At 40.8% G+C, this 22,732-nt stretch overlaps 1 protein-coding gene across 3 annotated transcripts in view; it reads left to right on the forward strand.

Moving 5' to 3' along the window:
• INTS1 (integrator complex subunit 1) overlaps positions 1-22,732 on the forward strand; it is a 2,399,836-nt gene that overhangs the window by 1,063,403 nt on the left and 1,313,701 nt on the right. For all 3 annotated transcript variants that reach the window (XM_044089756.1, XM_044089757.1, XM_044089758.1), the window contains exon 19: positions 21,941-22,138. In XM_044089756.1, the coding sequence (XP_043945691.1) occupies positions 21,941-22,138 (198 nt within the window). The remainder of the gene's footprint in view (positions 1-21,940; positions 22,139-22,732) is intronic.

The following is a 22,732-nucleotide window of genomic DNA, read 5'->3' on the forward strand; positions in this document are numbered from 1 at the left end:
AGTAGACAGTCAAGTCCTTCTTCCTCCTCTAAAATATCACAGCCTGTATTTACGCATCTTCACTCTTTCTTCTTGTGTAACTACCTTCTGCTGATTGTACACAACTGGCTGCTGAACTTTGTCTGCTTATTCCTACATGCACCACTCTCTGGTGCAGTGATTGACATCAAGTTATGCTGTTTTAGAATGATTTATCCACATTTCACGTTGCTTCATGTATCAGTTTAACAAATCTGAAACAACTTAAATTTTTTGCCATTTGACACAACTTGCAAAACACCATCTAAATTTGTTTTCCAGAGCCATATGACTTATTGATTTTATTGGTCTTCTTCATTATGTGGGAACTCCACATCCACAAGCATCTTGTCTTCACTGTTTCTCAAGTCCAGGGACAGCCTGTATTTTTTTCTGGTTGTATTGATTTAATCTACTGTTTAGAAGGGATGGTAATAGTATAGATGTTTCTTTGGAAAGTATTTTCTTTGAAGAGGTTAAGTATGGATGTTCATCATGTTACACTGCTGCAGTCATTACACTTGGGTTATCCTGCCATCAGGCGGTTCCCCAGTCGGCCTGAGTTCCAAAGTCTTGGTCCGGCGCCGGTTGCTGTTGCCTCCTCCCTGACATCAGTGTGACAGGGGTATATAAGATGCAGCCAATGCCATTTTCTTCAGTCTTTCTTGCCGCGCGGTGCCCGAAGCAAAAGCAGTTCGCAAGTGCCGGTCGGCCGACTCCTGAGATTTTCATTCCGAATCCAGAACCGAAGTCTTCTACAAAGCTAAGTACCCCATTGGGGAAACTTTTTCTTGCCTCAGACTGATGTCAGTAAAAGTTAATAACTGTATTTCTTGTGGGAAGCAAATACCTCATAAGGATTTCCATTCCTATTGTATCCCATGCCTAGACCCAGACCACAACGTCACTGGTTGTCAGTTTTGTGCTAGGTTTAACAAGCGCACTATTAAATGTCAGTTTGATTTTGCCCGACATTATTTTGGCAGAAAATTCAATTACACCATGCCGTTGGAACTTCCAACGACTGGAATACATAAAAAGCGCAAAGACAAGGTTAGGCATCCGAGGCCCAAAACTGATGACAAAGCCTCTTCTAGGCCAGTCACCGGTTCTCCGGTTTTCAGCGAGGTGCCTTCGCAGCCCCTGATGACCACCTCTGCAGAACCACAGGCCGCCTCCGACTTCCACATGGAGATGGCTGGGTCTTCGGACGCACAAGTTTTTCAGCCTACCGAAACTAATCCATCAGAGGGATCCGGAGTAGCTGAACAACCCTCAGCTTCAGAGAGTGTTTTCAGACCAAATCACTTAAGCATTAAAACCCTCTGCTAAGTCTAAACCTTCTTTAAAAACAAAGAAACAAATACAGCATTCTCCAGGACAGGCCACCATGCCTAAGAAACAAATGCTCAAAATGGCCGAAGACCTAATCACTCTGATCAGGGGGTCCCATCCCCCTCCTGATAAAAGGCCTAGACAGGATGCAGACTGACTCATCTGACCAGGTGTCCATCTCATCAGATTCATCCTCAGACTTAGGATATTCTTTATCCCCTTATGAGGATTCTGATGCTGAGGAATCAATTCCATCAGCCTCTCTGCCTGAGGACTACTTCTTTGGGGAAACCTTACATACCATGAGGGAGCATTTCCATTGGGAAGGCCAGGATTACTCAGAATCCAAGAAAAGGCTCAGAGACTTCCTTTTATTACCTCAACACAGACCCCTTGCTATTCCGCCAGTGTTAGATATTGTGGATGATGTGTATACTGAAACCAGCTTAAATCCTGATTCTTTACCTCCAGCCCCAGTTAAGCCTGACAGATACTACAGAGTCCCTGACTCACACAAATTTCTTTATAAAAGCCCTGTTGCTGACTCTGAAACTATTTCTCAGGGACCCAACGGGGTTAAGGCCTCATCAGCAAAGAATCCAGTTCCCTCTGACAGAGATTCCAGAGCATTAGACAGATGGGGGAAGAAAGTATATATGTCTGCAACTTTAGCAATGAGAGCCTTAAATTGCCAGTTTCACATGCTAAAATATCAGCAATTTTGATGTCTCTGTTGAAACAAAAAATGCTTCCAGATTCTGATCCTCCTAATTTTAAAGAAATGCAGGATTTATTGCATGTAGCTGAACAAGTGGGAAAACATACTTTGCAATGTGGTTTTGATTCCTTAGAGGCCTCCTGTAGAGCAGCAGTTACAGGCTCTATCATTAGATGGCATGCTTGGTTAAAAGAACATATGTTACCAGATCATGTTAAAGCAAAATTATTGGATGCACCTTTGCAGCAGGATGTGTTATTTGGAGTTAAGGCAGAAGAGGTATTAAAGAAAATGGAGGATAAGGCAAAATCTATGCAAATGGTGAAGGATTTCTTACAGGTTCAGCCTCCTCGATTTAGCAGAAATTGGCCAACAAAGAATTAGTCCTTTCCAGTTACAGACAGACCTCAAAGGGGCAGATACATACGTCCAGGAGGTAGAGGTCAACCACAAGGTCCTTACAGGCCTCGACAATGGGGTGCGTCAGGACAAAAAGAAGGATAAGACAGGCCACAACCATGTAAAAAGCAGCCCCAATGACTTCCCACTACAGCTGCCAAACAGCTCTCTCTTGGCAGCCCCCTTGGGAGGAAAACTGGCACTTTTCTATCACAATTGGCATATGATCAAAGACAAATGGGTTCTCAACATTGTATCTCAAGGTTACAGGTTCCACTTTCACACTCTGCCAAGGTTAAACAGAATGCCAAATCTGCCACCAAATCAATGAGCAGAGGCTCAAAAACAAATTACAGCACTCATGGGCATGAAAGCTATTCAAAAGGTACCACCACAGGAGCAAGAACAATGATTCTACTCAAGACTCTTTCTGGTTCCCAGAAAGGACAAAGCCTGGAGGCCCATTCTGGATCTTTCTTCTCTAAACACTTACCTGGATGTTCCGAAATTCAAGATGTTAACACTACAGCAGCTTCTTCCCATGCTGGGCAAGAAAGCTTGGCTCGTGACCTTGGACCTCAAGGAGGCATACCTGCATGTCCCTATCAGACAAAACTGCAGAAGATACCTCAGATTCATAGCTGGTTCAATGCACTATCAATTCTCTGCACTGCCCTTTGGCTTATCTACTGCGCCCAGGGTCTTCACAAAGTGCTTGGCACCAGTAATTGCATTTTGCAGCCAGAAAGGAATTCAAATTTATCCATACTTGGATGACTGCCTGATTCAAGCAGAGAGCAAGGACATTCTTCTAAAGCATCTGGCATTTGTAAAAAAGTTATTAAATTGCCTAGGGTACACAGTAAACGAAAAGAAATCAAAACTAGTGCCCTCACAAGAGATAATATTCCTGGGTGCCAGCTTGAACACAACGGCCCAGATGGCTTATCTCACGCCAGACAAGCAAGGACAACTGACTCAGTACTTTCAATTGATGGCAACAAGGACCCAGCTCCCTGCAAGAAAAATTCTGCAGGCCTTGGGTTACATGGCATCTTGCATACTACTAATTCCATATGCCAGACTGCATATGAGGAAACTACAATGGTACCTAAAGAGTGTCTGGTCTCAACTCTGTCAAAGTTTGGAAACCATTATACCACTAATTCCTTGCCTTCAACAGGAGTTTCGATGGTGGGCTCAAGCTTGTCACTTCAACAAGGGACAGCCTTTTACTCAACCTGCAGCCAGGCAAACGCTGACAACAGATGCATCGGATTACACCTGGGGAGCACACATGGCAGGATAATATATTCAGGGCAAATGGCCCGCAGAACAAAGGCATCTTCACATCCATCAAAAAGAGATGCTAGCTGGAAAAAATGCCCTTATAGCTTTCAAGGACCTACTGCATCCAGGACAACTACTACTACAGACAGTTAACACCACAGTTATGTGGTACATAAACAAGCAAGGGGGCACTCACTCCTATCCCCTTTGCAGACAAGCCATGACCTTGTGGAACACAGCTCTAAACTATCAAGTTCATCTGCAAACACAATTCCTGCCAGGAGAGAAAAACACACTGGCAGACGAATTAAGCAGAAATATCATGGATCCCCATGAATGGGAATTGAATCCACGAATATTCAGAATAACACAGAAATGGTGGAGCCCGGACATAGATCTGTTTGCATCCCCAATGAACTGCCAGCTACAGAAATTCTGCACAAGGAGTCACCATCCACAAACATGGAAAGTGGATGCCCTCTCATTCAGCTGGAAAAACCTACAAGTATACGCTTTCCCACCACTACCTCTCCTTCCAAAGGTAGTCATAAAAGCCAGGCAAGAAGAGCCAAAGATGATCCTGATTGCACCAGACTGGCCTCGCCAGCACTGGTACCCAATCTTAAAGAACTTATCACAAGGACCACCCTGGATATTACCTCAAATCCCACATCTGCTGACTCAGCACAACAATCAAATACTTCACAGCCAGCTAAAGACCTTAAACCTAGCTGCATGGAAGATTCCTTAGTCAAGCAAGCAATGCCTCTCTCCAAAGCTGTTATGGATGTCATTCTGGAGGTCAGAAGGCCTAGTACCAGGAAAGCCTATTCGGATAAATGGAAGAGATTCTGCGCCTGGAACCAGGTTCACAGCCTTGGCCCTCTTGTCCCAAACATTCCTCAGATACTACAATATTTAACTGAGATGCTGGACAAAGGCCTCTCCTTTTCATCCATCAAGATTCATGCCTCTGCCATCTCTGCTCATTACAACACAGATCCCTCAATTTTCTCTAACCCTTTGCTAAAACAGTACCTCAGAGGGGCTAAAAACATAAGACCGCCCCATAGAGCACCTACCCCAACTTGGGACCTCAACTTTGTGTTGGAAAAATTAACTTTACCTCGTGTTGAGCCAGCTAACACAGCAGATTTAAAATATATCTCTTGGAAAACTGCTCTGCTCCTGGCAATAACATCAGCTCAAAAAGTTTCAGAATTACAGGCACTAATGGCAGTGGAACCTTTCCTCATTTTCCACCAAGACAGGGTGTCCTTAAGAACTAACCCTATGTTTATGCCAAAAGAGGTATCAAGTGTGGCTCTAAACCAAACTATTCACTTGCCAACTTTTTATCCAAAACCACAGAATAAAGGGGAAAGACTACTGCATTCTTTGGACATACACAGGCAGTTACACTTCTACTTGGACAAAAGCAAAGCTTTCAGAAAGTCTGAGCAATTATTGGTAGCATATAGGTTCATAGGTTCATAGGTTTATACTAGGCTATCTGCCCTAAGGCATTTATAAGCCTAGCCCAAATTTTTGTGGCTTACGCCACCCCTTATATTAAAAAATACTGTGCCCATTAGTTTGTTGTGCCTCTGTCCAGCAGTGACACAGAGATGATTCCCGGGGTAAACCTACGATCTCCCATCCACAGGTCTAGATTTCTCTTGAACAGAGTCAGCGAGGTGCTCTGCCTCACATGGACCGGGATTTTATTCCACAGCATAGGGAGTCTCTGAGTGATAAATCTATCCCTCCAGCACGTCCTATTTATATCCGTGCTAAGGTTTAAGTCGCTTGCTCTAGTGGTTTTGGTGGATTTGGATTTTTGAGGTGGAGCATGTCCATTAATTCCGGGTTGGACATGGCCTTGTATGTCAGGCACATGTCACCTCTGAGCAGACGGTATGCGACTGAATAGAGCTGGAGTTTCTTCAATCTGGCAGCATATGACAGATTTTGGAGTCCCTTTATCCTTTTGGTGAGGAACTTTTGGGGTCTCTCCAATTGCTGCAGATGTCGGGTGAGATACATCCCGAATGGGGCATTGTACTCGATCATTGGTCTGATAAGTGAAGAGTACAGGGGAACAATGACCTCACTAGAACTGGATGTGAATCCCTTCATGATCAGGTGGGCAATGTAGAAGGTCTTTCTAACCACTTTAGCAATGTGAGTGTCAAAAGAAAGGCTACTGTCAACCTGGGTCCCCAGGTCCCTGATAACCTCTTCTGTGCTTAGTGGATTGCCACCTATATGGTAGCTTGGGGTTACCTTGTTTTTCCCGAAGGGTATGACTATACATTTTTTGGCGTTTAACTTCAGGCCATGGCTCTGGCACCAGCTATCTGTTTCCGTGAGTCCCTTCTGAAGGATATCCGTGTCTGATGCACTTTCCACTATGGCCCAGTTTGCAGTCGCCTGCAAACTTTGTCAGCCAAAGTCCTCCCATGTTGGCCTGTACTTCTGTGAAGTAGATGCCAAACAATAGGGGGCCAAGGACCGAGCCCTGTGGGACACCACTTGTGACCGGCTTGGAGTCTGACACAGTGCCAGCAACTCTAACCCTGTGGGTTCTGTCCTTAAGCCAGTTTGCAACCCATCTTGTGACATATGGGTTTACATTTAAGCTGGTAAGTTTTTCTACAATACCCGAGTGGGGTATTGTGTCGAAAGCCTTTGCAAGGTCAAGGTAGGCTATATGGACTGCCTTTCCCTCATCAATGGCCTTGGTGACTGTTTCGAAGAAGTCGACCAAGTTCAAAAGGCATGATCTTCCTTTGACAAAGCCAAACTGGGTCGGGTCCAATGTCTGCAAGTCCCCTATATCTTTGTTTATGAGCTCCATTATGATCCTCTCCATAGCTTTGCAGACTAGACTTGTTAAGCTTATGGGGCGGTAATTACCAGGGTCCGTAGAGGCGCCGCCTTTGTGGAGTGGGACCACAGTTGCCGTACGCCACTCCTTGGGCACGTATCCTGTGGTAAGGCTGAGATTAAACAGCTGCCTTATGTGCGGATTTCATTCCTCATTTAGCTCGTGTAGCACACAGCCGGGGACACCATCCGGTCCCATTGATGCTGTGTTTTTAGCTTTAGAAAGAGCAGCTTTCACCTGCGCATTTGAGATGTCTGGGAGGCTACACTCGGCTGGGATAGTTATCTCTCCTTTAGGGGGGAGGGGTGAAGTTTGCACTGAACCTGTCTGCCAGTATGTTGGCAATGTCTGTGGGTTCAGTGATTTTTGTATCATTTTGGACTAATTCTGAGCATATCTGGGAGTTTCCACCCAGGTTCCTAACATAGCTGAAAAAGGCCTTATGATTGTCCTTTGAATCCATGGCAATTTTTCTCTCAAAATTGGCCTTAGTTGATTTTATGAGTGCTCGTATTTTTTACTAATAATGATCAGGGTGACTTCCCTTTTATGGATTTTGTTCTATCATGTAATAGCTTTCTCCTCTTATTGTAAAGTTTGTTAATGGCTGGGGTCCACCAGACTGGACGCTTGCCCTTTGTGGAAAGAGTCTTGGTTTTATTTGGGATTGCCTGATCCATGCAGTCCTGGAGGTGTTCATAGAAGGCATTTGTAAGGGCTTCCGCAGCTTGGGTTGTGGTTTCCTCTGGCTCAGGGGCCTTGAAGGATACCACACCAGTCTTGAGTAGTGTGAAGTTTGCTTTAGAGAAGTTCTTCACTATGGTCTTTTTGTTTGGGGTGGGGGCGGATGTGGATTTCCAGTGAGATTAGTTTATGATCAGATCTCACCAATGAGGGATATACTTCCGGTGTGGAGCATTTTGTCCCCATGCTTGTGACAATGAGATCTAGTATATTTTCTCCTCTCGTGGGAACAGTGACTAGCTGTTCCATGGCATTTGAATTTATGAACTCCAGGAACCGTTGGGCTAGAAAGTTAGGGCTTGAGTAATGTTCCCTGTCTATATTCGGGTAGTTGAAGTCACCCAATATGATGGTGTTGGGAGATACATTTATACCCTCCAGTGTCTTCAGGAAGGCTGTGTGGGGTTCCTGAGTTTGAGAGGGTGGCCTGTAGCATGCTACAATTTGTAGAGCAGTTTTGCCTATGGTTAGTTGCACCTGGATGGTTTCCAAGCTTGATGCGTTGCCACCAACCTGGAGGTGTGGGTATCCTTTATGAATATGGATACACCCCTCCTTTTGTGGTGTGGTCCGGGTTTTGGGGCCGAACGCATGATATGAGGTAAAACCTAATAGTGCCGGGTGCTCTCAAGAGCCTTGAACCAGGTTTCAGTTACAGCACAGACATCGATGTTCTCCATACTGAGAAGGGCCTCGAGTGCATGCATTTTGAGATTTAGACTTCTGGCATTGAGCAGCATTACCCTCAGTTTCTTCCCATTTTGTTTTCTAGGGTGGTAGGTTTAGAATTTGAGCCTTGCCTAAAAAGGCACTATGGGGGTGGCAAGAGTCTTAGCCAATATCCGAATCCCAGGGTGACAGGTGCAAGCCGTCCCTTGCAAAGCAGCGTGGCTTGTCAAGCATGTCATCCCAGGCAGACAGACACTGGATCCCCTTTGAATGACACCAGACATTAAGCCAATTGTTAAAGCTGATCATCTTGTCTCTATATTGTGGCATCATTCTTGGTGAAGGAAGGATACTGCTCAGGGTTAAGGTCATACCTGCCTGGGCTACATAATCAGAGAGCTCCTCTATGTCTCTTTTCATGTAGTCCAGGGAGGTACGTCTCAGGTCGTTCACACCAGCATGGACAATGACTGTGTCATATTTGTACTTGCCGTGGAGTGACCCGAGTGCTTGTGTTATGTGGCGGATTCTAGCGCCCGATAGGCAGCTTACTGTGACCCTCTCCTTGTTCAGCCTGGTGAGTGGGACATCATTGTGTCTGACTATGGAGTCACCTATGACAAGTATGTTTGGTGTTGTATTTGGCCTTAAGGGCTGTGAGTGCTTTGCACACTGCTTTTGTGGTTTATGTGTTGCTTGTGGGGTGTCTTGAGGTAGCAGTTGTTTGGGTGTCTGCTTTGGAGGCCTCTGCTGTTTAGGTAAATTTTACTCAGAGCCTCCAGTATGTCTTTGTGTGTTTATGTGTTTGATTCAGTGGAGTGGTAGCATTATGTGAGGCTGGTTTTGTGGTGTGTGTAGTTGCCTTCTCCTCCTGTCTGGTCTTGCCAGTCCTGAGTTGAGAGAGCTCAGCCTCCAGTTTGGCTAAATAGCTGCATCTCTCGCAAGTATTTGTGTTATGTGGGAGGAGGAGAGGGTTGTCTGTGTACATGAGGCAGTTATAACATTGCCTCAAGATTCCCAGATTCACCAGCTGGACCGGAGAGGAGATTGACAACTGACCTTTGGACATGCTAGAATAATATTGGGAATTCCTTAATTGAAAACAAGGGCCAGTGGGGAGTGAGGGTGTAGTGCTTTTAATTTTTAGTGCTGACTTATATAATTGCTTTAGTGAGCAAGTGCCAGGTAACTTGAGTGCAATGTGTTACAAGTAACTAAATGCAAAAGCGACAAACAGTAACTTTCTTTCAAGTGAAACAAGGAAATAAGTACAGTAAGCAATGCAGATATCACTAGTGATCCGCAGAAGCTGAGAAGTTGCGTATTAGGTGGAATTAGCTTCCAGGAAATAACAAGCAAACAAACAACAAGCATATAAACAAAGCTAGATTCAGCAGGCCTGGATCTAGTCTATGCTAGAGCAAACAAGGTGAACCAATTTCAGTAAGATACAGTTCAAATATTCAGGCACTATAAACCTCTAACCAGAAATTCCCAGCTCAGAAGGGCAGAGTCCAGCCTCTTCTCCCACAAGAGTGCAGACCACGAACCTTCTTAATGTAAAATAACTGGCCTGAAGCCCAAGTGCATAAACCAGAACTAATACACTTGGACACTGGGCTCTCAATCAGCAGTTCCCAACTTAGAAGGATGAAAGCTACCTGTCCTGCCACCACAGTGCTTGCCACAAACCTTCCTAATGTAAAACAACTGGTCTGAAGCCCAAGTGCTTAATCCAAAAGACTTGAATGATAGCTACACTTTAATCAAGTTACAACCAAGCAGTAATAAATACCATTGAATACTTTAGAGAATGTCTGGATTAGTGCTCAAGTTACACAATCAAAGCTAGATCCAGCAGGCCTGAATCCAGTCTATGCCACAGCAAACAAGGCGCACCAACTTCAGTAAGAAACAGTTCAGATATGCATGCACTGTAAGTCTTTAACCAGAAATTCCCAGCTCAGAAGGGCAGAGTCCAGCCTCTCCTCCCACAAGAGTGCAGACCACGAACCCTCTTAATGTAAAATAACTGGCTTGAAAGCCCAAGTGCTTAAACCAGAATTAATACACTTTTAGAATAACAGACACTGAGCCCTCAATCAGCAGTTCTCAACCTAGAAGGATGTAAGCTACTTGTTCTGCCACAACAGTGCAGACCACAAACCCTCTCAGTGCAAAACAACTAACTGGTCCGAAACCCAAGTGTTTAAACCAAAAGGCTTAGAATGAGTTACACCAAGCAGTAATAAATACAATTGAGTATTTTAAGATGATGCAAAAGTAAAAAGAAGTAGGTAAAAACACAAGTACAGTAAAAGCAGATGGAAATTTTTTTTTTTTTTTCTGAACAAGTGCTGAGATCAAAGAAACAGATTTGAGTGCTGAAACTAGAAAACTGGCTAGTTATAAGAAAAAAAAACAAGCTAGAAGGCTTCCCTCAAACACAGAAGGGCTTGGGGTCTCAGAAGCCTACAAATAGTATGTACCACTTAACAAGAAAGGCAGGAAATAAGCTTAATTTTTTTTTTCTATTTCCCAGATGCTCTCTTTGTACACAGTAGGAGTGCCTGAAATCAGAATATGATCTCACTGCACTCAGTTGAGTGAGCAAATGAGATGGGCCCAGAGGCAGGCTGAGGGGCGGGCAGTTTCAATGCCACTAAGATTAACACCAAAACAAAAACAGGGCGGGTGGGTGGGAATAACTGAAGAGCAGAATAACTTCAGTTAAAAATTCCTTCAATACTCAAATTAAATACTGTATTTTTTTAAAAAAAAAGTGCAGATAAAGGTACTTAAATTCTCTTGTACGTCCAGTTGAATATAACCAAGTTCTTAGCTGGCCAAGCTGAAGTTTTAAAGCAGGAATCATTTCACATGCACCAGTTTAAATATGCAAGGACAGGAAATCAAAGAATGTGGCTACCCCCACACCTGTAATTACTAGCAAATAACAAAATTCAGCCAACACTAGCTTCAGTTCAAGTTACTGAAGAGCAGAATAACTTCAGTTAAAAATTCCTTCAATACTCAAATTAAATACTGTATTTTTTTAAAAAAAGTGCAGATAAAGGTACTTAAATTCTCTTATACATCCAGTTGAATATAACCAAGTTCTTAGCTGGCCAAGCTGAAGTTTTAAAGCAGGAATTATTTCACATGCAGCAGTTTAAATATGCAAGGACAGGAAATCAAAGAATGTGGCTACCCCCACACCTGTAATTACTAGCAAATAACAAAATTCAGCCAACACTAGCTTCAGTTCAAGTTACTGAAGAGCAGAATAACTTCAGTTAAAAATTCCTTCAACACTCAAATTAAATACTGTATTTTATTTTAAAAAGTGCAGATAAAGGTACTTAAATTCTCTTATACGTCCAGTTGAATATAACCAAGTTCTTAGCTGGCCAAGCTGAAGTTTTAAAGCAGGAATTATTTCACATGCATCAGTTTAAATATGCAAGGACAGGAAATCAAAGAATGTGGCTACCCCACACCTGTAATTACTAGCAAATAACAAAATTCAGCCAACACTAGCTTCAGTTCAAGTTACTGAAGAGCAGAATAACTTCAGTTAAAAATTCCTTCAACACTCAAATTAAATACTGTATTTTTTAAACAAAAGTGCAGATAAAGGTACTTAAATTCTCTTATACGTCCAGTTGAATATAACCAAGTTCTTAGCTGGCCAAGCTGAAGTTTTAAAGCAGGAATTATTTCACATGCAGCAGTTTAAATATGCAAGGACAGGAAATCAAAGAATGTGGCTACCCCACACCTGTAATTACTAGCAAATAACAAAATTCAGCCAACACTAGCTTCAGTTCAAGTTACTGAAGAGCAGAATAACTTCAGTTAAAAATTCCTTCAACACTCAAATTAAATACTGTATTTTTAAAAAAAAAAGTGCAGATAAAGGTACTTAAATTCTCTTATACGTCCAGTTGAATATAACCAAGTTCTTAGCTGGCCAAGCTGAAGTTTTAAAGCAGGAATTATTTCACATGCAGCAGTTTAAATATGCAAGGACAGGAAATCAAAGAATGTGGCTACCCCCACACCTGTAATTACTAGCAAATAACAAAATTCAGCCAACACTAGCTTCAGTTCAAGTTACTGAAGAGCAGAATAACTTCAGTTAAAAATTCCTTCAACACTCAAATTAAATACTGTATTTTTAAAAAAAAAAGTGCAGATAAAGGTACTTAAATTCTCTTATCGTCCAGTTGAATATAACCAAGTTCTTAGCTGGCCAAGCTGAAGTTTTAAAGCAGGAATTATTTCACATGCACCAGTTTAAATATGCAAGGACCGGAAATCAAAGAATGTGGCTACCCCACACCTGTAATTACTAGCAAATAACAAAATTCAGCCAACACTAGCTTCAGTTCAAGTTACTGAAGAGCAGAATAACTTCAGTTAAAAATTCCTTCAACACTCAAATTAAATACTGTATTTTTAAAAAAAAAGTGCAGATAAAGGTACTTAAATTCTCTTATAGTCCAGTTGAATATAACCAAGTTCTTAGCTGGCCAAGCTGAAGTTTTAAAGCAGGAATTATTTCACATGCACCAGTTTAAATATGCAAGGACAGGAAATCAAAGAATGTGGCTACCCCCACACCTGTAATTACTAGCAAATAACAAAATTCAGCCAACACTAGCTTCAGTTCAAGTTACTGAAGAGCAGAATAACTTCAGTTAAAAATTCCTTCAACACTCAAATTAAATACTGTATTTTTTTTTAAAAAAAGTGCAGATAAAGGTACTTAAATTCTCTTATACGTCCAGTTGAATATAACCAAGTTCTTAGCTGGCCAAGCTGAAGTTTTAAAGCAGGAATTATTTCACATGCACCAGTTTAAATATGCAAGGACAGGAAATCAAAGAATGTGGCTACCCCCACACCTGTAATTACTAGCAAATAACAAAATTCAGCCAACACTAGCTTCATTTCAAGTTACTGAAGAGCAGAATAACTTCAGTTAAAAATTCCTTCAACACTCAAATTAAATACTGTATTTTTAAAAAAAAAGTGCAGATAAAGGTACTTAAATTCTCTTATACGTCCAGTTGAATATAACCAAGTTCTTAGCTGGCCAAGCTGAAGTTTTAAAGCAGGAATTATTTCACATGCATCAGTTTAAATATGCAAGGACAGGAAATCAAAGAATGTGGCTACCCCCACACCTGTAATTACTAGCAAATAACAAAATTCAGCCAACACTAGCTTCAGTTCAAGTTACTGAAGAGCAGAATAACTTCAGTTAAAAATTCCTTCAACACTCAAATTAAATACTGTATTTTTTTTAAAAAAGTGCAGATAAAGGTACTTAAATTCTCTTATACGTCCAGTTGAATATAACCAAGTTCTTAGCTGGCCAAGCTGAAGTTTTAAAGCAGGAATTATTTCACATGCGCCAGTTTAAATATGCAAGGACAGGAAATCAAAGAATGTGGCTACCCCCACACCTGTAATTACTAGCAAATAACAAAATTCAGCCAACACTAGCTTCAGTTCAAGTTACTGAAGAGCAGAATAACTTCAGTTAAAAATTCCTTCAACACTCAAATTAAATACTGTATTTTTTTAAAAAAAAGTGCAGATAAAGGTACTTAAATTCTCTTATAATCCAGTTGAATATAACCAAGTTCTTAGCTGGCCAAGCTGAAGTTTTAAAGCAGGAATTATTTCACATGCACCAGTTTAAATATGCAAGGACAGGAAATCAGAGAATGTGGCTACCCCCACACCTGTAATTACTAGCAAATAACAAAATTCAGCCAACACTAGCTTCAGTTCAAGTTACTGAAGAGCAGAATAACTTCAGTTAAAAATTCCTTCAACACTCAAATTAAATACTGTATTTTTTTAAAAAAAAAGTGCAGATAAAGGTACTTAAATTCTCTTATACGTCCAGTTGAATATAACCAAGTTCTTAGCTGGCCAAGCTGAAGTTTTAAAGCAGGAATTATTTCACATGCACCAGTTTAAATATGCAAGGACAGGAAATCAAAGAATGTGGCTACCCCACACCTGTAATTACTAGCAAATAACAAAATTCAGCCAACACTAGCTTCAGTTCAAGTTACTGAAGAGCAGAATAACTTCAGTTAAAAATTCATTCAACACTCAAATTAAATACTGTATTTTGAAAAAAAAAGTGCAGATAAAGGTACTTAAATTCTCTTATACGTCCAGTTGAATATAACCAAGTTCTTTGCTGGCCAAGCTGAAGTTTTAAAGCAGGAATTATTTCACATGCACCAGTTTAAATATGCAAGGACAGGAAATCAAAGAATGTGGCTAAATACTTAAGAACTAAAATTACAGAGTGCTCAGAGGTAACATAGCTATTAAAAGTCCAAGCTTTATCAGAGGGAGAGGAGTAGATGCAGCTGTTATCCACTGGTCTATCACAGAAGAGACCAGTTCCATCCGCTTATAGAGAGATGGCGGTCCCTGACACTACACTAATAAATGTTTAATAGTCACAGCTATATGAAAGAAAGTAATATTGTCTGGTTATATAAAGACATTTCAGATGCACTTTTTTTTGTGTTCCTGAAGAAGTTGCAGATAACCTTAACAGGTTAACGTGTCTGTCGATGCTTGTATATGTAGCTTAACTCAGGGATGCATGACTGCATAAGTTATTGTCTTTTACTATAACTGCAAGTGAAGAGTGTCATCATCTACTGCAGTCGTGTTTTGCTTTTTTTTTTTTCTCAATTATGAACTGTAAATGCTGTTTTTCTCATTGGAAGCGCTAACACTTTTAGTATAGTTGTGACAAGGTTTAAAGATTTTGCCACTATTAGAAAGACTAGCAAGGCTCGTTTGCACCTATTTTATGTTAAGTATAGGGCGACACTGAACCATCTTTTTGCAAATATCTGCATAATAGCTGTGATTAATGAACTGCAATGGTAACTTGTAACTAAGCACTGCTTGTCTGTACCTTTACTTGGCCGCTTTTTTTAATTTGTAAAGCAGTATATATAAAAGGTTATTTGCAACAGTGCGTAATTGGATCTGCCACTGCTAGAAACCCTAGAACGGCACTATCCTGCCTACCATAGATTATTAAACCTCTCATTTTGCTGTCTTCCACCTCAGGAAACTACAATAATTATATTGATCTTACACTGCTAGAAACATTAGAAAGGCACTATCTCCGCACATTATACATTATATTAACCTCCTACTTTGCCAGATTTTCCCTTTTCATTCAGGAAGAGCCAGATTTACAGTGCTAGATATGACAATGTTTAACTGGGTTGGTCACTGTTAGAAACACTAGTCAGGCACTATTGCACCTCTAGTACATTGCTTGTAACCACCTTATCTAAGTAATAGAACGGGAACAGTTATTAGACGACCCTGGTATTTAGCAGAGTGACAAGCACAGCCTATTTCATTAAGTAAAATACCTAGCAAACCAACAAGGCAAACGTTATTTATTGTTCTGGGAATAAACCTGCTCTGCCTCTACATGCACACTCAACCCCCTCTTTTGCTCTTTACCCTCCAGCTTTTTTCTCCATCTTCCTGTCACCCATCTTTAAGCATAACCTCTACTCTCTCTCCTTTTTTACAGCCTAAAAGCTCATTTTTTTTATTCGAGCTGTCCCCCCACCTAGAAACTCTACAAATAAGTACTGAGTAACCAAACAAGCCTCCCAAAGTACTAGACAACGAGGACGCATCCTTCAAACACACAGTGTAGGTTACAGCCTACGGCCTGTTTGCTTAATAGTTTTTGAAATATTTTAGACATAGAAGTCTGTAACAGGACCAGCACACTCACGGAACTACCCGAGGCTGTCCACCCCCCCCCCCCCCACTCCCAACTTATTTTTTCTCTAGTTTTTAAAAAAAAAACATACGCTAGTAATTTTATGGGTGATATGTTGGTACCATTAATGGATATTCCCCCTCTATGCCACTAGGTGGCAGCAAAACACAGATCTTAAAATCTCCTTGCTCATTAACAACGAGCAGATCTAAGCTCCAGTATTCAGTTGTATATAATTAGAACCAACCTCTCTAACAAAATTAACTATTTAACTCCCCTTTGCAATACTTGTAAGTGGAATCTATCCCAGAACACGGGTAGGATTGTAGCAGAATTAATAGTGTCCCGAAAAGAAAATTAAAAAGTAAAGGGTGCTATTTACCTGGGACATTTATCCAGTGCACAATCTCACTGAATAAACTGATTGACTCCTAATACACCGCTTCTTAGCTCTGCCCCGCTCTGTTCGCCCTTCAGGCTGACTCCACTCCCCTACCCTCAAATTCTACCCACCCCCAACACTTCTACATTTATTTTCACCAAACCACACCCACAACCAAAAAGAGCCAATCTCCTCTCCCACTCACTTTCATACCAATTACCAAACACACCCCTAGCCTCTCACTTCACCACCACACCCACCCTTACCTACATCTACCTCCTCCTCTCACATCTTCCTACAATACTAAGTACAACAAAATGAAAACCACCTTAGGAAGCCTACTACTAGCCCTCATAACCTTAACATATTTCACATCCACTCATCTTATCACCTTACTACATAATACAAATCACCATGCAACACAGGCATACACTAATCCAAACACACACACACACACACACACACATTTCCCCATTACTGCTACAGTATTTCAATACAGCTTAATGTTATACATCTACAAAACACAACTAACATCAACACATACCTCTAAGATATCAGTTAAATACCACATAAGAACAACACAAAGTATAAAACACATATTACTGATCACAAGAAAACTGCTCATATCAGGAGATATCCACCCAAATCCAGGGCCAAGCAATCCCCTACTCCCACTCAAACAAAAGGCAGACCTACTAATCATTAACATAAATACCAGAAGTCTGACAAACGCACTTCCTGATATCCAAGCCTTCATAACCCACTACTCCCCAGATGTGCTAACTGTCACAGAAACCTGGCTAAAACCCAACATCCAAAACAAAGAAATTCTTCCATCAGGATATAACATTATAAGGCCGGACAGGGCAAACAAAAAGGTGGAGGCGTAGCCATACTCTTTTAAAACACACTCAAAAGAAAATGCCTAGAAATCCCAACCCCAGCATTTCATAACGCAGAAACTGTAATCTCAACTCTAGCTATAAACAACACCAAGAAAATCAACATTATCTGTTGTTACATCCCCCCAGACAACAACTCTCCCACCATAGAAGAATTATTACAATGGATGTCAGTCTCTTAGGTGACTTAAACACAAACTGGTTAGCTTGTAACTCCAACAACCCCACCGACCATATTAATCTCTGTGGCTTTACCCAGCTCATTCAAGAACCTACTAGAGTAGACAAAAGATCACACAAGCAATCAATCTTGGACTGGACACTAGTAAACTACCCAAAACATTACTATCACACTGGATGTTTGCCAGACACCCTGAGTGACCACCTCCCCACATTCCTCTTGTGAAAACGCTCTAACTTAACCAACCCTTTCATCTTTAGACAAGTCAGAGATAAAAGGAAACTAAATACACAGGAACTAAACCACATCTAAAACATTGTAATTGGAACCCACTACTAACACTAGACTTAGACCAAGCCGTAGACTACTTCAGTAATACTTTCACTAGCATCCTCAACTCATTTGCACCCATTAGAAAGATCAGAGTCAAGTCAAACTTATGCTCCATGGCTAAGCAAGGACAAAAGAGCCCTACTAAAAGCCAGAGATAGAGCAAGGAGAGCCTGGAAAAAAGACACCACCAACCTAACCAAACAAAACTACCAAAAACTAAGAAACCAAGCAAAAAGACAAACCATACTTGATAAACAAAACTATTTCCTCACCAGCCAAACCAAGCACACAAGAGACCCACAAAAATTCTGGAATTCCATCAACTCCCTACTCAACCCTGGAAAAACATCCACCCCAACTCCCACCACCAACAATAACACCACAGACATTGCATCCCAGTTTAACCAACATTTCACTCTCACTGTACTCTCAGATCCCCAAAACCTACCACTCAGACCCATCTAGCAAGCTCCTTAAGAATATCCCCTCCTTCACACTCTCTCACCTGTCCCCACCACTACTAAAAAAACTCCTAGAGAAACTCAAACCCAACACCCTTGCAGCAGACAACTTACCTGCTAACTTCCTGAAAGTGGCAGCTGATTCTCTTTCATACCCAGTATCTATCCTGATAAACCGCTCCATACAGGAAGCCTACATCCCTAAACTATGGAAAGTATCTAACATTATCCCTCTTCACAAAGGAGGAAACTCTTATGATTTCTCCAACTACCGCCCAATAGCCATCCTACCCCCCCTTATCCAAAATACTTGAGAGGTGTATACACTCCCAAGTTGTGCAATTTCTAAGCTTTAACAACCTCCTGTCACCTACTCAACACGGTTTCTGACAACACCATAGCTCTTCTTACCTTTACAAACATAGTGATCCTACACAGAAACAACAACAATTTCATATTAGCAATATTTCTAGACTTATCCAAGGCATTTGACATGGTGTCACACACCATGCTACTGGATTCTATGTCCTCACTATGCTTTGCCCCTTCCACTGTAGCATGGTTTAAATGCTATTTATCAGACAGACAGCAGTCTGTTCAGTGGCAGAATACACTATCACCCCTACTCCCTAAAACCATAGGACTCCCACAGGGTTCAATATTAGGACCACTACTTTTCTCCATTTTCAGTAATAGCCTCCATAACTCCACCCAAAATGCCTCACTCATACAGTACACAGATGATTCCACTCTCATCTGCTCTGCACCATCATTCACAACCCTTCAAAAACTTACTCAAGACTCCTTCACCTCAGTAGAAAACTGGATTACCCAGATTCAGCTAATCCTTAATCCCAACAAAACCAAACTACTCATTTTCTCCCCTAACAAATCTAAATCTATCAACAATCACTGCCAAAAATGGTACCAACCTATCACCCATAAATCATACCAAACTCCTTGGCGTGGAAATAGACAACAAACTACTGTTTGATGTGCATATAGCACAAACCATAAAAAAGGTCCACAAAAAAATGGGGACACTATATAGACACACAAAATTCCTAACTGACCAAACACGTGTGACACTTGCCCAAACACACCTTCTATCTAGTCTAATGTATGCCACTCCAATCCTTACCCACATAAGAAAACAGGACCTTGAACAACTTCAGTCATGCTACAATAAAATTGCCCGATTCACTTCTAAATCCAACTGTAAATCACACCACTGTCATGCACTCTGCAAACTGCAATGGCTAGAACTACCCCAACTACTCAACTATCAACTAACAATTGCCTACAATATTTTGAACTATCCCCTCAAAACCCCATCTCTTAGTCAGTTACTAACCAAGCACACATCAATCGTCCCCTACGCTCTTCAGAAAAAACACTACTGTCTATCTCTAAAGCCAACAACTCTGCAGGACAAGCCCTATTCTCCCACAGCATAGCATGAAACTGGAATAACCTTCCCCCTATCCTTACCTCTGCTACATCGGCCAATATGTTTAAAAGCTCTCTGAAAGTTCAACTTATAAATAAATGGATATGCCCATGCATCACATAACATTGAAACATATCACTTGCGACCATGATTTCTATTCTTACTGTCTGATATAAATATTATATTGTATTTCTGTTTGACACTGTATAATAATTATTCAATCTGCTGAACTTTATTGTGAACTGTACATAATCTATGTCTGAACATTTGATGTGCTGAACTTATCATAAACTGTACATAATCTATGTCTGAACATTTGTGTTGAACTTATTGTAAACTGGACTTAAAATGTATGGAGCTTTTCTCCCCGGGACCCCGCTGTAAATGGACCTGTGTCCAGTCGGACTATCCCGGTAAACAAATGTAAAATACAATAAAATAAACCTCATCACTTATAAAAAAGGCCTGTAGAAAATTGTGGAAAATGTTATCAAAAAGCATGGAATTGTTTTGTAAACATTTTTGGAAAATTGCATGCTTCATTACCTAACCCCAATGCCTTCTCATAGCTTGCCATACTGCAGCTTGTATTAATGACACAGGCTACTATGCAGATGTGCTGCCATATGTAGCACATCTACATAGTAAATGTGCTGCTATATGTAGCTGCTTTCATGTTGAGCCTTCCTTAAATGCAGTCTAAGCCAAGCTTTGCATAGTACTTCTTTAAGACCTGTAAACATAACAGTCAATGCAATGCATATATATTGGGTATTCGTTTGGGTGCTCAATCTTGAACAGATTACTTATACCTCTTTCTCTGGAAAAGCAAATTTGTAAATTAATTATTGAACTGCTGCGACCCCCCCCCCCCCACGCAATATATTTAACAGTACAATTTAATTCTAAAGCACTCCTAAAGGCATGAAACATAAATTGCTCAAAATTGTGGAAATAGTTAAAAGCAAAGGTGCTGATGTGTGTTTCTTTACATTTTTAAGGATGAAGTTTGTTTCTGGTATCATTTACTTCTTTCACATCTTAACTTTAGTCTTTGCGGTGTGAAGAACTCGCCTACTTCTGTAAAGACTGGCTTACTTTGATAACTGATACTCCCCCTTCCAAGTGTCTTAGAAGTCTGTGCTGTGTCAGTCTGTTTTACTCACGTATTTTTCCAGCAGTGCTAATTTGGGGATGACTTTACTGTGCAGAATAACAGTGTGCAGGGCTGTTGGATACTATCTTCTTTAATGAAGTATGCCAAGAGAAAAAAAAAATCTTGTAAAAGGCAGGGTAAACTGGGTAACTAAGTAAACTGTCCTGATAGCAAAGTCATTTTAACAGAAAATGTTCTTTTCCTTATTAGCAAAATCATTACCATGGCCCGTCAAAGCCCACTCATTTAGGGTGGTTGCTTCTGCCACTTGCTTTAAGGATTCTTCATTTCAGGTCATCTGTGCTGCTATGACCCAGACTGCTACTGACTACTCATAGGACTGAGCATGGTAGCTTAGACATTTGTTCCAGCCTAGGGGACAGAACATGATTTGGAAGACAGTGCCTGGATGGTTTCTGTAATCAGTTCCTACTCTTTGTAGTTTCTGATGTGAATAAACAGCTTAGTTTCAATTTGCAACAAGACTACCTTGATTATCTCAACCCCAGAGAAATTAAGACTGTTATGTAGCATTATCAATAAATCTGTATCCTCTTGATGTGCTTTTCTGGCAGTAAACCACCTAATTACACGTGATATTGGGATTTCAAGGCTTTATTGTAAAATGTGAGAGTTTCTTGTAGTCCATTATTCTTTTGACATAAGAGGGTCTAGCCCTCCTCCTTATGAGAATTTCTTTTGTATCCTCATCAAGAAGAGGTTGGCTAGGCTGACACATGGATTAGAAGTTGTTAGCTGAAAAACTCTAGTTACTGGAAAGTAGTAGTTATACAATTTGTCTGCTGTCTGCCATCTTTGAGGGTGACTGGAAAGTAGTAGTTCTACAGTTTGTCTGTTGTCTGTCATCTTTGCGGTTCTGAGGTTGTAGTGGGTACTAAATTTTTTCCCATTCTTTTTCATTAATTAGGACTTTAGAATACTTTCCTGATTGAAGATTTTAGTTTCATTCCATGTTTTTTTGCCCATTTTTCTTGAGATCCTGATACGTTTTTCTAGAATTACTGCTGAGATTCTTGTTTTCTAACTTTGGCTGCTGATCTGTTTCATCTGAACAAGTCCTGTAGTTGCCATCTTTTATTCCAAAGTTAGTCCCCATAATCTGATTTCTTGTATTATGTCATTTGCTGTTCATTAATACTTGTTGAGATTCATGTATAAGTATTTGATATGTTATACTTTTTGTTTTTCAGTAATTTTTCATATCCACCCTGCACTGTGACAGAAGAGGAAACCAGAACTGAGATGATTAACAGAGAGCTGCAGATTTCTCAACATGAGAAACAAGAAATCCTGGCTTTTGAGAGTCACTTGGCAGCAGCATCTACAAAACAGACCATCACGGAGAGCAATAGCTTGCTTTTGTCACAGCTTACAAGTTTGGATCCACAGTATGTATTTAGTGTATATGAGGCTATGTGTACACATTACAGACACACAAATTCATAAATATTGTCAATAGTGCCTTATTTGTGTAGTAGTTAACATGCCTTGTAATGTTTCCCTAAGGTCCAAGAAGCAGTTTGCAGATATACTGTATTTTTAGTAGCTCTTTATGTCTATCAAAGTGTGTGTGTGTGTGTGTGTGTGTGTGTGTGTGTGTGTGTGTGTGTGTGTGTGTGTGTGTGTGTGTGTGTGTGTGTGTGTGTACACGCATAAAATAGCCATTGGCTTCCATTTAGTCACAGAGTCTTCTACCTTTGAAGTACATAGGCTGGCACAACCAGAAGCCTATATTAGATATACCAGGTCAGATTGAAGATCTAAGGTAGGAACTGATCGTGACTTAACTCACTGGTAATTTTTTTCTTTGAATTCCTCTGCATTGTTTTGAGTGACCATAAATTGTGTATAACAGAACTAGGAGATTAGCTGGTGGTTGGCGGCTGTTAATTGTGTACATATGGTAAATAGTGGTTTGGGCATCACACGAGAATGCCAGTACATTGTGTTCCACATTTCTTAGTTTTTCTCAGTGCTGTTTT

This window comes from Protopterus annectens, chromosome 12.part0 (assembly GCF_019279795.1).
Source record: "Protopterus annectens isolate FY-2018-M chromosome 12.part0, PAN1.0, whole genome shotgun sequence".
Lineage (NCBI taxonomy): Eukaryota > Metazoa > Chordata > Ceratodontiformes > Protopteridae > Protopterus > Protopterus annectens.